General features: G+C 37.8%; 2 protein-coding genes across 2 annotated transcripts; both read right to left on the bottom strand.

Annotated features, from left to right (window-relative positions):
• Nucleotides 1-1,882: 1,882 nt before the first annotated feature.
• tmem147 (transmembrane protein 147) lies at nt 1,883-10,440 on the bottom strand. Its single transcript, XM_037785442.1, has 8 exons — nt 10,285-10,440; nt 8,394-8,496; nt 7,820-7,889; nt 7,671-7,736; nt 7,383-7,519; nt 4,748-4,832; nt 4,332-4,453; nt 1,883-2,755 (listed from the first exon to the last, which is right to left on the bottom strand). Exons 2-8 carry the CDS (start codon nt 8,468-8,470, stop codon nt 2,635-2,637), a joined length of 678 nt encoding a protein of 225 aa, XP_037641370.1. The 5' UTR covers nt 8,471-8,496; nt 10,285-10,440; the 3' UTR covers nt 1,883-2,634.
• Nucleotides 10,441-11,720: 1,280 nt separating this feature from the next.
• On the bottom strand, nt 11,721-15,189 carry LOC119497363 (macrophage mannose receptor 1-like). Its single transcript, XM_037785441.1, has 3 exons — nt 14,884-15,189; nt 14,152-14,785; nt 11,721-12,743 (listed from the first exon to the last, which is right to left on the bottom strand). Exons 1-3 carry the CDS (start codon nt 15,147-15,149, stop codon nt 12,537-12,539), a joined length of 1,107 nt encoding a protein of 368 aa, XP_037641369.1. The 5' UTR covers nt 15,150-15,189; the 3' UTR covers nt 11,721-12,536.
• Nucleotides 15,190-17,065: the final 1,876 nt, after the last annotated feature.

Here is a 17,065-nt window from a genome sequence, read left to right as displayed (position 1 = left end):
AATGTAGATGCATTTCTAGGAGGTTTAGTGAACCAACGCAAACTGACTGTGGGTTTAGATTAAAGGCTGTCTCAATGTGTGTGTGTACGTGTGGACCGTGTAATAATCCTAGCACGCTTTTACACATGGCACTAAATTACTTTTTTCTGGTAACGTTAAAGCATGATGAGTATGGCTGGGGGGGGGGGGGGGGGGGGCATACAAAGAGTAGCATAGGGGCCACAGACCACTGCTACTAAGGCATTGATTAAAATTTGTATTTAAATTTAATATCTGCAGCCTCATGAATGTCTTCTATGTAACTCTGTGTAACTCTGTTAACGCTATAACTCTGGGTAACTCTGTGTAACTCTGGGTAACTGTAACTCTGTTAACGCTATAACTCTGGGTAACTCTGTGTAACTCTGGGTAACTCTGGGTAACTCTGGGCAACTCTGGGCAACTCTGTGTAACTCTGGGTAACTGTAACTCTGTTAACGCTATAACTCTGGGTAACTCTGTGTAACTCTGGGTAACTCTGGGTAACTGTAACTCTGTTAACTCTATAACTCTGGGTAACTGTAACTCTGTTAACGCTATAACTCTGTGTAACTCTGTGTAACTCTGGGTAACTCTGGGTAACTCTGTGTAACTCTGGGTAACTCTGGGTAACTCTGTGTAACTCTGGGTAACTCTGTGTAACTCTGTGTAACTCTGGGTAACTGTAACTCTGTTAACGCTATAACTCTGGGTAACTCTGTGTAACTCTGGGTAACTCTGGGTAACTGTAACTCTGTTAACTCTATAACTCTGGGTAACTGTAACTCTGTTAACTCTATAACTCTGGGTAACTCTGTGTAACTCTTTGTAACTCTTTGTAACTCTGTGTAACTCTGTGTAACTCTGGGTAACTCTGTGTAACTCTGTGTAACTCTGGGTAACTCTGTGTAACTCTTTGTAACTCTTTGTAACTCTGGGTAACTCTGGGTAACTCTGTGTAACTCTGGGTAACTCTGTGTAACTCTGTGTAACTCTGGGTAACTCTGTGTAACTCTGGGTAACTCTGTGTAACTCTGTGTAACTGGGTAACTCTGTGTAACTCTGGGTATCCAGGATGTGATTGAGGAGGTGCTAAGAACCTCATCCGTATCTCGACACAACACGTTGCAGTGATTCCTTGTTAATGCATTCCTGGACTGGATACGATGGTGCTTCTAATGTCCAGCGAGCCCATATTATTAATCTGGTGACGTGTGCATTAATGGGCCACAGTTGGTAAAGTCACACTCCTCTAATTCTCACTGGAATTCACAAGGTCAGGCTAATGTCAGTGTCACTGCAGCCATCTCCCGTCTCTCTCTTATAACAAGCAAGCAGGAGTTTTGCAGCAACCGCACACAAGCAGCAGCAGTAAACAGAGAAGGTAGTGTTCATGTGTGTTAGGTAACAGCAAAGCCCATTGTGGCATCTCAATAATGACAGCTTTGTTGGAGTCCATGGGACCCCAGCTGAGAGAGGAGGAAGAGAGAAGCAGAGAGAGCTAAACTAGCAGAAAAGGGGGTGACGGGTAAAAACATGAGGTGTGTTGTGTGACGAGAAGGTAGAATATATAATATATTTAGAGCCTTGTGAATTTAACTAGCTTTATTCACGACTCAGATTTGAATTAGATTTCTGCAGCACTCCCCTCTGCTGCCAATACTTTCTCCTAATCTAATAACTAGGACAACTCGCCAGGTCACATGTTCCAGGAGTGGAACTCTGAACACACAAATATAAAACCTCATACGTCCTCAGACGATAATCTGTCCCTGGGTTGAGCCTGTATGTTTTTCTTATATTATTTTCTTAAATATGACATGATATCAAGAAATCAAAATCAATCAAAACTCTGAGAGCAAGATAAGACAAAAACATATTTATTACTTTAATGTCAGAATCACAGATGCGTACAATTCAACGTGACGTGGTAAGAATGCTGAGCGGACCTCCGCTTATTCATACTGCGGGACTGTTTACTTGAGTTAAATCTTCAATTAAATTTCTTCAAGAATTAGAAAAATCTTGCTACAACTACATTTTCACTACTCGTAATATTTACTTGTATATAAATAAATTGATAAATTGGTGGCCACACGATCAACTATCAGTCATTCATTTGTTATCAATGCACTTCACTATTTAATCCAAGCATTAAATAGTTGGCTCATTGGACAGAACACATAGAAAAGAATGAAGTTAGAAAGTCTCAACTCATTTGTGGTCGTTCTGGTCGTTCTAACAAAACCAACACAGCTTTCAGCCAATCATATCACGGAAGCGTCCTGATGTCACCACTCGACCTTTAAACTGGTGGACTGAGAGCAAACAAAGCTTCAGTGCATGTTTATATCCACCGTCTGCACAGACTGATCAAAACAAACTGGAAGAACTGGTTAATTTACCAGTTAGTAGCTCTGCCTTGTTTGTACATCAGACCAGTCCGGCTGCACAAATTCAACAAGTACGTTTCAGTAGTCTCTGGTGTCGTATGTATATATGGTGATACTCAGATTGGAAAGGTATCAGGAGTCCGCTTCTGATTTATGACAACCCGGGTCCAGTCGGGCCCAAAAGGACTGATGAAGGTTTAACCCTGGGGTGTTTTAGTTCTACTTAGTTGCTGTGGACCAGAGTGACGAAGAGAAACAGCGAGCAGAGAGAGATGGCACCAGTCAGCACGGCTTTCACCAAAAGCACCGTCCAACTGCCCAACAGGAAGACGTGGACAAACAACCTGAAGACACGACAGAGAGAAACGTTAAAAAACGTTAAAGAACAAAACTAAACAGCGCGTTGGCGTCGCTGAAACCATCCGTCACAGAGACAAAGAAAATACACATCTCTTGATGCATTTGTAAGCCTAAACACTGACATCACAATGAACCCTTTTACAATCATTTAATAAAATCATCTGCTGGTCCTCCCATTGGTCCCTTATTCTTTTGGGGCCAAAGCACCTATTGTATTATAGTATAATGTACTGTATTGGTTAGTTTCAACATTTTTATTAATGCGTGTATAATGTAAAACAGGCACCACCATCAATATTGAAAATAAAAACACTAAAGGAATTTTAGGGAATCAACCAATAGAACAGCCCCTCACCAGTGCCTGTCAAGCCCCCCGAAAATAATAACAATAACAAAATATGAAGGACAGGGATTTAAAAATAAATAAATAGGTAAATAGATAATTGAAATTATATAAATCTGAATTAAATACAATTAATAGATACATACTTTTAAATAAAAATATCATACAAAATGATAAATAAAAAATATTTTAAAAAATACAAATCAAAATAATAATAATGAAAGTAATCTTTTTTTTATAAATAAACTGTACTGTATTGTAGAGATGCAAAATGGTTTGAAATGCTTTTTGTCAGTGAGCCACTGACTCTGCCTCCATTTTTTTCTTACCTCACTTCCTCCAAACTAACTTCCACAACTTTCAGATTATGAAGAATAATTAATAATTAGGGATCCTACATATTTAACGAGCATTTTTAGCTCACAAAAAATAATCATTTATAATGATAATGATTTATATTATATATTTTTTTATGAATTTGTTTTTGTTCTAGAAAAAAAAAAAAACTTGCTAACTCATAGCTAACATTAGCTCACTAACAGCTAACTTGTCCCATCCCATCATCATTTTAGTCATCAACTGCACCTCTGGTAGACATTGAGTTCTAAAAGAATCCTTTGACCTGCTGAAATCTAACGTTTTTAGCTTCCTACAGGCATTTTGTCAGAGTCTCGGCCCTTGATTTCATATTGAGGCGCAGATTGTTTCCCCTCCCGTGGGCGTGGTTTTACCAGTATGACGCATTGTGCTCCTCCTCTCTGATGTTTTGGGCTTTCCTTTTGCAGCGAGTGGTGTAAAGGTTATGAAGTCCTGCTAGTTCTGCTGTTTTTACAGTCTGCATTCCTGAGCCATCAGGTTGCCAAACCACACAGTAATACACCAGTCACAACACTCAACGGTGCAGCGATAGAAGTTCACAGAGTTTTGGTGCTCATACCAAACATCTTGAGCACAGTCTAAGAGAAACTTGTTTCAAGAAAGTTGTTATGCAATTATTATTATTATTATTGCTCATGTTGCTGCTGTTAACTAGAGCCATCCGGTGGTTCAAAAAATAAAGTGCAGCCGCCACATAGACAGTCAAATCAAACCTAAACTGAATTTTCCTTTAAATGAATATTTGACCTTTTAGATAATACCAGTACTCTGTTTTCTGTCTTTCTGTGTACTGTATGTAGTATGTCTGACGGTGTGTACTGTATGTGTTTGTGACTCACTCCATTAAGAAGGCCTTGTAGACACAGAGAGCCAGCAGCACAGTAACAGGAAGCCTGAAGCTCTTAGGAAGGTCGTATCGTGTGAACATCCACACCACTGCTGCCATGGCGATATAATGGATCTATAAACACATAGAAATAATTACTGGTTTTAATCATCTTTTTATACACCCTCAGGTCCCATCATATAAACATTTACATTACAGATACAATGGCAATATAACCTATAGAGGGAAAGAAATCCATATCTGTCTCGTTATTTACTGGAACTGTTTCTTTACACCATCGCTGTCAACAACAAATGGGAGATGGGAGGATGAGAGGTAAAGGAGAGGCTGACATGAAAGACAACAGATAGAGATAGAGTGAAGGTCATGGAGCAGACAGAGTGGAGTAGTGAAGCAGAAGCTACTCACCAAACTGATGTTAGAGTCAAAGCTCATCTGGATGTACTTCCAATCAAACTCGATCCCTCTGGCTCCCACCCACAGAGGAAGACACCTGAGGAGCCATAACAGGACAAACAGTGACATTCAATTGTTGTTTTTTTTAATTTATATTTATATATATACATATGTACATACATTGAGTATGTATACATATATATATATATATATATATATATATATATATATATATACATACATACATACATACATATATATATATATACATACATACATATATATATATATATACATACATACATATACATATATATATATACATATACATATATATATATATATATATATATATATACATATATATATATGTATATATACATATATATATATATATATATACATATATATATATGTATATATACATATATATATATATATATATATATATATATATATGTATATATACATATATATATATATATATATATATATATACATATATATATATGTATATATACATATATATATATATATATATATATATATGTATATATATGTACATATATATGTATACATATATATACATATATACATATATATATATATATATACATACATATATATATACATATACATACATATATATACATATACATATATATACATACATATATACATATATATATATATATATACATATATATATATATATATACATACATACATATATATATATACGTATATATATATATACATACATATATACATATATATATATGTATATATATATATATATATATATATATATATATATATATATATATATATATATATATATATATATATATATATATATATATATATGTATAGTGTATATATATATATATATATATGTGTGTGTAGTATATATACATATATAATCAGTATAATATATATATATATATATATATATCAAGTATAATATATATATATATATAAATATATATATATATATATATATATATATATATATATATATATGTATGTATGTATATATACATATACACATATATATATATATATATATATACATATACACATATACACATATATATATATATATATACACATATATATGTATATATATACGTACATATATATATATATGTATATATACTCCAAAGGCTCAGTCTCCTCTGGTTTTTAGCCTCGACCTAGGAATAACTAATGCCCTGTTCAGACCTAGTATTTACATGCGTCCTCAGTGATCGGATCACTAGTGGACAGCTCTAAGTACAGGTGTGAACACACTTGAGACGCATTGAGGACGCATTGAGATTCGATTACTCAGACCACATTCAGAGGTGGTCTGGGCCACATATGGTCAAATTCCTTAGCAGTGTGTAGTGAATGCATCCTTGGCCACATTAAGGTCCGCCTACTCTACTGACGTACCGCTGGGATCCGGGGGATCACCGCGCCCCTCAGGTGAATAGACAGGCAGACACGGGCGCTTGTCAGCATGGAAACGGTCTCTGTGCTCTACTGTGTCCTGTCGGTACGACTGTATTTTATTAAAATATACCTTATCTATAGGCTACATATCTGCAGACTATCAAGACGGCACGCAAAGTGCATTATTATCATACTGTCGGAGATGTGTCGGTGTTTTTGTTCCGCCGCTCCCACCCGCCCGCCTGCTCTCTGTCCTCCCTGGCGGTGCCGGCGGTGCGGAGCTCCCCGGGAACCGTCGGTACAATAACCTTTTATTTTGATGTTAATACAATATACCAGAATTCAGGAATATGTAGGATATTACTACTGACATTCATGTAATATTACGTCACAACGGCTGCTGTATTAGCCGTGTGTTTACTACGTGTTTATTTGCATATAGAGCGGGAAGTGAGATCGGATCACAAGTGGTCACTGAAGACGCATGTGGAGACACATTCTAATGCCAGGTGTGAACAGACGTACTTAAAGCTGTCCACTTGTGATCCGATCACTGAGGACGTATGTTAATACCAGGTCTGAACAGGGCCTAAGAGACCTCTGCTGGAGGATCTCAGGCTGCATCTGGCTCATAAGGGGTTAGTGGGTCACTGACATAATCAGGGGCCAACCCTAACCGTGCTTTAACAGTAATCATTCAAATCAATTCTAAAACATACAGGTAACCAGTGTAGAGATGCTAAAACAGGTGTTATGTGGACTCTTCTGTTGGATTTTGTGAGTAGTTGCTGGAGCATTTTGAACTAGTTGAAGTTTGGAGAGGTTGTGTTGGGTGAGACAGGAACACAGAGAGTTACAGTAGTCTAAACGGGATGTAATGAAAGCATGGATGACAGTTTCTTTGGAGATAAAAAAGATCTACATTTTCGAGATATTCCGAAGTTGCAGAAAGCCCGATTGAATGAGACTTCACCTTCTGGTCAAAGTTAAGTTTGTTATGGAAGATAAACAACAACCAGATTTCTGCACTGGGTTTTGATGCCGCAGGACAGAAAAACTAAGTGAGGGAAGAAGTGCTCGCTAGAGGCGTCTGGACTTACTGTATGATAATGGCTTCAGATTTATCAAGAGTTTAGCTGAAGAAAATGTGCAATAGTTTGACAATAAGTGAAGCTAATGCTTCTTCTGAAGGAGCAGTGTTACTGCTCACCTGGACATCACAAGCTCTGCTGTCGCCCAGCCCATGGCAGCCACCATGATCTTGTACTCCCCTTTACCAGCATTACGAGACATCACAAGATGGAGACCCAACAGGTCTGCCAGGTCCACGGTCGCTTTCATAAATTCCTGTAAAAAACAAAGAAACACATTACAACCTCCTACACAAGCTGGCATTTCGACTGGCTCGCTTTGTTTTAGCAAACAGTTACCAAAGTCTGACAAGGGGTGAGAAAATGTTAATCTCCTTTCTGAAGTTGTTACTATGATGAACACTCACCCCTACAAAGTCATAAACTCCAGCTCCTCCTTCCCATGTGGGGAAAAATGTAGCTAGGAACAGCATCTGAAACACAAAAGCAGACCCTGCTTACACACACTCTAAAAACACAAGGAAGCTAATCCTCAATCACCAGAAAGCTCACTCACCTTACAGAGTTGGACAAACAGGTAGGTGGCTCCAGCCTGGACACATCTCCAGAAGGCGTTGTACTCTGAACTAAAGATTGAACACACAAACACGGAGTTAAATGGCAGCAGAACTGTAAAATAAGGAGGCACAGAGACAAGGTAGTCCAGGCAGAAAATGGCAATTTGGGATACAAATGTTTTTAGATTTGAGTGCAATAATGGTGACAGAAACAAAAATTGTGTTGATAAGCAAACGTACTGACAAATTCAAGAGCACACTTCACACAGTTCTAAGAAGATTATGTGGACCCCCCCCCCCCTAAACCTCTGGCATTACTAAGAAGATTATTAACAGCCTTCTTAGTCTCTGAGCATATGTTGCTACAACATACAGTAGGAATACAAAGAACCTGTAATAATGAGATCAAACTTAGCCATGACAGTCATTGCCCACACAGTATTTTACTTTTTATCATTTACTCCGACTATGCTTTGCTGGTCATGACTGGACTGATGAGATATCAAACAGGATATAAAAGCACACATCATTCACCACACATGTTGCAGATCCCTGATTCAAACAGACACTTACAGGCCGCTGCACTTGTATGTTATAAAGTAAGGGAAATAGGCCAGGGCAAAGCAGTTCCCGAAGTGAAACAGTGTCATGATGTCTGGTTACAATATTCAGCTCCCTGGAGAGAAAGAGAGACAAAGAAGACATAACTTTAAAGACATTTGATACAACAGGCCACGCTTTGATCACTTTTTTTTTTTTTTTTTTTTACTACAGACCCTTTTTGACACCCACACACACAAAAGAAAAAGACACTAAATAGTGAAAAATGTCCCTCACTAGTTCTCAGAGGCCAAGGAGACACCTTCAGATGTCCTGTTTTGACTGACTAACACCCTAAACCCAAAATATATATTCATTTTACAATTGTATAAAACAGAGAAAAGCATCCTGGCACTCAGGGCTGTAGTACTCGAGTCCAGACTCGAGTCCACTTTTTTGAAGTCGTGCACTTGTCTTGGACTCTCGTGACTTGTTGGACTCGGGCTCAGCTATTGAGAACTGGTCAAGTTGCTCCTGGCTGCTGATTTGGGATCAGTTCTACAGTAAATGCCTGATTCCAACAGTGTTTCCCCTTCAGTATATGCATTCAACAGCAGCGCAGCGGCGCAGAGAAAAACTTGAAAGCGAGAAATGCGAGGAGAGGAAGAGGACGAGAGAGTGAGATGGTACCTGGATGAGAGATGTGACCACATTATTATAGTTTATTAAAAATGCAGAACAGTGACAATACAGCTGTTTCATCTCTCTCATGTTGTCATGCGTGATAGAGTCTGCATCACAAGGAACAATAGACTAATGCATATAGTAACAAACAGATAACATAAAAAAGTCCTTTCCCACCACAAATAATCTACTTGTGTACCACACATACAGTATAGCCAGTATCACAGGTAGAAAGAGGAAAAAACTATAGTTGTAACACTAAGTTATAATAATAATAACAATAATCTGAATAAATAAATTAAAATTGAATTAAAATGTCCCTGCTTGTGGGCATATTGGGAGGGGGGGGGGGTCTCGGGGGAGTAATGTCAGTAGTAAATATCAGATTAAATTCAAGGTTTATGAATGTAACGTTAGACTGTAATGGTCCTCAAACCCAAATTCTATGCATTGATTAGTTTGATGTTAGCAGATAGATCAGTATCGTTTATAGATTATTTCTATCAATCCTAACTCATTAATCACTAGATTGATTAGCATTGGAAAGACACTATTTCCTATTATTCGACTCGATCTGACTTGGTCTGGACCTGGTCTGGACTCGGTTCAGTTGGCCTGGACACCTGAGGAGCTACAACCAACAGTGTCTGAACTGTTGCTGGTTGGTGTTCTATCTTTAATCGGTGATCGACTAATCGATTATTTGCTTAATTGTTTCAACATTTGTCTGACAATTACTAGTAGAGATATTCATAACTATTTTAAACTCTTGATTTGACATGTTCACGTCTACTCAAGAACACGTGGGCGTGATTAGACGGTCATTCAGTCTGGGATGATGGGTTTCATACTGAAGCTACATTCACACTAGCAGGCTAGCAGGCTAACAAGCTAACGTTAGCATCTACACGGTAATAACGAGTTAGTCACCGCCGTGTACAATGTTTAGCAGGTGTCTTTATTAATCCATGTACTGATCTGTAAAGCTCTGTAGTTGTGTACCGGTAGAGTAAAGCTGTGTACCGGTAGAGTGACGAAGGAAGTGAGTAATGTGTATTAATTAGCTACCGTTTGCTAAACTAGCCGGTGTCGCATCAGACCCGCTCCCCCAGTGTTTGGAGGAGACTTCCTCTCTGTCCAGTTTAACCATAAACATACTAGATCTAATATCATCTGCACTCATTTACCATTTAATCCATACAGCAGTACATTTAAGAAGCGTTTCAGTGTGAGCACTTACTGCGGTTAAAGAGCTGAGGAGAAGCAGTCTGTCTGTCTGTCTGTCTGTCTGTCTGTCAGACTGTCACGTTGCTGGTCCCGTTGAATGACAACCGGAAGTAAGCTTGGTTCAACCGCTAAATGCGTCCGACTATGTCACCGCCGGTAGGAATGTAAAAATGTGTTCCACAAGATGCTCTGCGGTGTGCGTTAACAGACTTTATTTAAACTAACGTATTATGCCATATCAATATAATATATATGGACTTCAATCAAACATACGGGCTAGGTAAATAATAAAAAAGGGGATGAAATGTCCATGGAGATGGATTGAGTGGTCCACCATTTGATTTAATACAACATAGGTTCAGGAAAATGAATGGAAACTATGGCTGCCCTGACAAAAAATATGTTTATTCAAGTGTACTGTTAGTATACTTCTTTTAAACTTAAAATAAGAGAATTTACTTTTCATATACTCATCAGAGATATACTTAACAAAACTATACTTGGCTTATACTTACAAGTCTACAGAAAAGTCTAAGTATATATGGCTTATACTTGTACTTAATCTTTTGATAGAGATATACTTAAGACAATTATAATGAAGCATACTTTGATAAAGTGGCCTATTAAAGTGTGTGAGAGTTGAAAACGGATGTTTTGTAATTTCTTTACTTAAATTCATCAATAATTTTCTACATTTTTGGATTCTCTGTTCCCCTTCACTCATGCAGGAAAAACAATTTTTTAAAATGTTTTTATTTATTTATTAATCATCGCAAGACATCAAGTCAAATAGCAAAAAGAGGAAGTCTCTGTATGTAACACATAAATCATTGGCTAAGTATTAGAAGTTAAAGTATATAAAGTATACTTTCATAAACTATAAAGTGGGCTACACGTATATACAAATATACTTGCAGTATAAAAAACTATTAAACTAGTAGTTTACTGAGAGTATACTTTAACCTAAATAAATAATTAATAACCTAAATAGTGGGCTACAAGTATTAAACTAGTATATACCCCGTATACCTAGTTGCAGTACAAAATAAAACTTAGATATAAACTAGTTGTGTACTCAAAGTACACAAAGTACACACTATAAACTAAAAAGATTTAGTCCCAAGAAGTATTGAAGTAGTACACCTACAAGTATACGTCATTGATATTAGTATACTTACTACATAAAGTATACTTGGGGGAAATATACTTGAACTTTATTTAAGTATACTTCATAAAACCCGTTTTCCGTAAGGGTGCCGGTGGGGTAAGACAGTCAATGTACAAAACACAGATCACAATAGTGGTATATATAATATATATAATATATATATATATAATATATATATATGTATATATATATATATACATATATATATATACATATATATATATTATATATATAATAACATATATAATATAATACATATATAATATTGGTATTAACTGTAAAATGCTTATAACCACTCAAACAGTACTTTAAGTGGTATAAAAAGAATGCTGTTTTTCTTTTCTTGCTAACGTTGCATTACAGTAAGCATCATATTCCTCAAAATTAAAGTCAGAAAAGTGCACTATTCATGTTAACTGAATATCCAACTAATGAAAATGTGTTTGTTTCTTTAGAAAACTGGATGTTCATTCATATTTACAGAGGATTAAATTTTCAAATGTTTGCATCTTCACATGTTTTTTTCATGTGGTTGTTGAACTGAAAGGACTCAAAGACTGCTGATAACCTTCATAAGTCTGTCAGCCACAAAGATCTAACACTGTTGACACATTAACTTTTATAATACTCATAGCTTTACTCTTCTAGCAAAATTTTAATCTTCTTGAACGTTACATACATGACATGAGGCAAAGATGGTGTTTTATTTACAGCATTTAGGGACTTACTGAAGGAATCCAGCTGGAGCAAATCATGTTAATGATGAGAGTTTAAATGCAAAGTAGTGTAAAGTACTTTGCATTGATACGTCTTGTCCATTTGAATTTCTTCAGTACAGATTACACAAGCATTAAATGTGTGAACCGTCACACACAAGTACAAGAGGAAGAAGGTTTTGTTTTTGTTTTTTTTACGACAAAACATCTATTTTTGATAAAGGTGAAAGAGAGTCAAAGAACATCCTCAGTCCCTCTGTGTGGTAATATTCTTTCACACTCGTATATATTTATTATATTGTATTATCACTATAGAATATAGTATGTGAACCAGACAGATCAGGCATTAATGATCGAGCATTGAGAAGCTCTGAAACATGACTAATTATACCAGACTTTACGTCTGGAGCAGATGAAGTTTCTTCTCTCAGAGCAGTTCCTGGTGATCCAGTTGTTTGTGTCGTTCTTGGACAGCGTCCCACAGTGTCTCCAGTGGGACGGACAGTCTGGCAGCTCCCCGTGGTCCTGCGGCGTCTTTCCATCCATCCACCACCACTCTCCTCCCAGGAAGCGCAGGCCCGTCCAAACCTGAGAGACACGAGGCAAAGCTTTGAATGTCCCTCCCTCTTTTAAAAGTGTTCTATCTGACACTCACAGATAAACTGACGCTTTCATTCACTTCATGCTTGCTTAGTTCAGGAGGCTGTAGTTTGATGAAGCTTAGAGCTTGTAAACAATAAGTCTGCTGTCTGTCTCACTGAACTGTGGTGTCAATTAAAGCAGCAGTGAGTAGAGATGGAAGAAATATGATTAAAAATAGTCACTATAACCTGACTGTAGTGCACGAGAAAGGTAATCTGAAAAACATCACGTGTCCTCCATTGTCCTCTTATGTCCTCCGGTGCTCCTAACGGCATCTGCAGGATTTCACAGACCGGAGGAAAACAACCAATCAGAGCTGATCTGGAGTCTGCCGTCTATGAGAGCCGGCTGTCAATCACTCACCGACCAAACGGTCAAACTAGGCAGCGCTGATGAAATATGAATCAATATTCTGTTATTGTAATGCCTAATTCTCTCCTCACATGTTTTCAGAAACATCTTGTAGTGCACGGTTTCGCTGTAAAATAAGAAAGTTTATGACCCAGCAGCCATGTTGAGATCAGCTGAGGTAATACCAAGCACCACCCACCAGCCGGAGTACAGCCAATAGGAATGCTCTCTCTCTCTCTGAAATGACCTGTGATTGGCTAAGTCTCCCATCACGGGCTAGATGTTCTAAAGCCTGAAAACAGAGCCATGATAAGGAGCAGAAGTCTAGTTTTCTCTCGGAATACTTGAACTATAATATGCTGAAAGGTTATTATGGGATGTTTGCCCAATGATGCCAAAAACATGTTGCCTACTGAAGCTTTAAGCCTGGCACAACGACTCTAATAGCTGAAGTTGTTTGAAGTTATTTCAGCGAAAAGTAATCACCATGAAAAAAGAAGAGTAAAGCTGTTCAATCTATTCAAAATTGGAGCATGCCACCCTTCAGTGTTTGATGCCTAATGTATCTATAAAATGATTAAAAACTCAAAGTTTAAAAAAAAAATGCCAGTTAATTAATCCATTTCATTATTCTGTCTTTAAATTAATTATTAATAACTGAAATCTATGAAGGCCTTTAAAGTTTACTTCCTCATATTCCATCAATGATGAACCTGAGGCGGTTGTGAGATGATTAACAAGAAAGGAAATCTGCTGTGTTTCTTTCTTCTGACTTTCTTTTCTAACATTATTGCTTTTATTTAGAAATATTTCATAGTTTTATTTCCGTAGGCCTCAAAAAATAATTAAAATAAACTATGAGAGGAAAATCTCTTTGTCACAGGTCGCATATTGCGAGAAGTTCAACCAGGTAGACCTACTACACATCATGTAACTTTAAAGGGTCACAAGCCGGCACCTCAAGGAAGTGCTAATGTTTAACCCCCGCCCCCCCTTCTCAAACCTCATCGGTCGTGGCGCTGTAGATCTTGTCTCTGACATAGTCGTAGTCAGACAACTGTTCCAGGCTCAGGAGCTCATGGTGGTACCTGCAGGTCCAGTTCAGCTCACATGGGGTGACCATCATCCAGCAGTGACTCCGGGCGTCCTCCCATGTCTTGTTCTCGTTCACCACCACCAGGCCGCCACCGTAGCAGAAAAACTCGAGCTCTTCGGAGCACACTTTGCTGGACCACTTTTTATTGGTAGAATTAAAATAGCCACAGTCTACGCTGAGCGGCTGTCCCTGTGCCCAGTTGCTGTAGTCAGAAGGCCAATCGCCGATCCATTTCCAGGTCTCATCAGCCTCTTGGTGCAGTCCGATCCAGCCAGCGTCCTCTAGTTGATCTGTGTTTGTGCTGGTTACGGTGGCGAGGTCACTCATATTATTCCTGCAGTACTGAGAAGCATCGTCCCAGGTGAGGGTTGTGTTGTGATGTTGAATGTTGTTCTGTACTGAGCAGTAGAAATCATGTTTATTTGAGCACCTCTCACTGTACCACTTTAAATCATCATCTGACACAAGTGCACAGTGACGGTTCTGCTCTCCATCGCCACAGTTCTTTGAAGGATTGACTACTATAAACCCGTCTCCACGTCTGAAACAAACAAATCAATGATATCTCACTCAGCAAATATATTTCACCTCATTTCTATTTCACAATATTGAAATCAATATTTCAAACAAGGTACTCACTTTACATCTATCCACTTCCAGACTGAGTCTTTCTCAGGGTCTCTGAGCAGACCGACCCAGACTTGTTCGACAGCATTGTTCTTCATAAATGTAATCAGCTTCCCTTTTTCAACTACCTTAGAAGTAACCAAGTCAATGTGGTACTTCTGGCAGTACAGCCTCGCCTCGGTCCAGCTCATCTTCTCATCTTGATAGTAAACCTCCTTTGCTACCTTAAATGCGTCCAAGCAAAGAGCTGCGAAGAGCAGGAAGGAGAGCGTGATCATGACTGGTCTTGTCTTCACGTCAAAGTTGAAGATGTGTCTGTTTGCATCCCGCTCAGCTCTCCGTGTGGTCAGTGGCTGGCGAGGAGCGATCACTCTGGTCTTATAGCAGCTACATACCTGGTCACTCCCACATATAGACACACCTTGTAAGATCCAGCTGACCAATATAACCTCTCCACACCAGTAACAGGAACAGTGTTACAGGCCAGATGGAGTTAGTCATGCCAGCAATCTATTTATTATACAGTAGGCCTATTATTAAAATTTAAATGAAGAAGATGAAGATGCTTTACGTTTGTGCCAATCTTTCAGGTAGCCGAGAGCAGTGATTCTCAACTAGAGCTATGAGATTAGCGAGTGGCTTAGTCAGTTTTATACAAGAAAAATCTAAATAAATCACAATTCAAATGAACACAGAAGCAGGATTATGAATTGATGTGATGCTAACCTTTAGTATATTCTTTAGAATAGATTTATAATAGAATATAAATCTAGAATATAATAGAATAGATTTTGAATATTCTTTTAATAATATCTAATATCTACAGAGTCTTTAGAAAGGTACAAAATAAAAGTATAGCTTTTCCTGAAAAAAAAAGAAAATTATGATTGTGAATTAATCATTTAAAACATTTTGGCGGGTCCGAAATTAACGTTTTGTTTATATCTGTGGGAGATATCTGACGTTCAGTTCCCACTTCTAACAAGGCTTGTGAGTCAACAGTAAAACGACTTTGGCATCACGTGGTATCTCTGGGTTGTCAGTCAGTTAGTTAGTTTGGGGAAAAAAGGGATTGACGGTAAGTACCTGGCAATGACTTGTTGTGAAGTGAAAGCAATGGAGAACGGGGCAGGGAGAATGTGACATCTAGTGGCTGAATGTTATAACTGGTAGCCCTATGACGCCTATGACCGCCTATGACGGGCTGACTAACACAGGACATGCCTCATTTTCTCTCTGACCTGAATCAGTCGTATCACACTAAAGATTTTATCTGTAAAATTTCAGTCCTGGTTGATTAGGCAACATCCGTGGTAACCGTGGTAACAACAAGTGTGGTTTAATACTACAGCAAAGGCTCCTTGAGCAGCTACAGTGCTTTGTCAGAAATACAACAGAGGAGCAACTAACTGTGTATCTGTTTAGCAGCCAGATAAACTACCGTTGTAGGTATCCGTAGGTAGATCAGACTCCACAACTAACGATGAAAACTGCTATATAGAAAGGTAATTACAGAATGTAAATACATGTAATGGTTATTGCAGAAACAAATGCAGGCCATAACATTGAGGTTTGGTTTCATTAAAATCTTAAGGATAAGAACTTTAACTCCAAGTGGATGTGTCAGAAAAATCGGGGTTAAAGTGGTAGCAGTACAAATACAAACTTGACCACACCCACTGATGAGAAGCAAAAAAGAGAGGACCATCTGGGATTATTAAGGCTGTGGGCACACAAATTATCTCAAGTTTTGGTGTCCATCTTGGTTTGTTCTAAATTTCTTTGTCTGTTCAGAACGCAGCAATGTGTGAATCACAACTAGAAATTATGATTTAAAATTTGTTTTTGTGGCTATGGATAATGAGAGAACATGTCCAACCTTGTAATCTTATCCAAACCATCTTTTCTATGTCTCTCTGTCCTTTTCGTTCTCTTTTCTTCTCCAGCCCTAAGTGAGTGAAATCTTTATTCTTCACTCGTCAAAATGTCAATGCAAATAAGAGACAACCAGAAGTCATTGGATCTAATCTAGCACGCTGTATTACAGCTTAAAAATCACATTTATAAGTGGTGGAGTGGTAAAACATAAACACAGTGTTGGCTTGGCTTCGATCTGAAGGTCATGTCCGTGCATGGTGCACTTAAAATACAAATGACAAGGAAAAAAGTTTTTTAAAAAAGCAATAAAAAACAA

This window comes from Sebastes umbrosus, chromosome 11 (assembly GCF_015220745.1).
Source record: "Sebastes umbrosus isolate fSebUmb1 chromosome 11, fSebUmb1.pri, whole genome shotgun sequence".
In the NCBI taxonomy this organism is placed as follows: domain Eukaryota; kingdom Metazoa; phylum Chordata; class Actinopteri; order Perciformes; family Sebastidae; genus Sebastes; species Sebastes umbrosus.
This window is presented reverse-complemented; position numbering and strand designations above follow the sequence as displayed.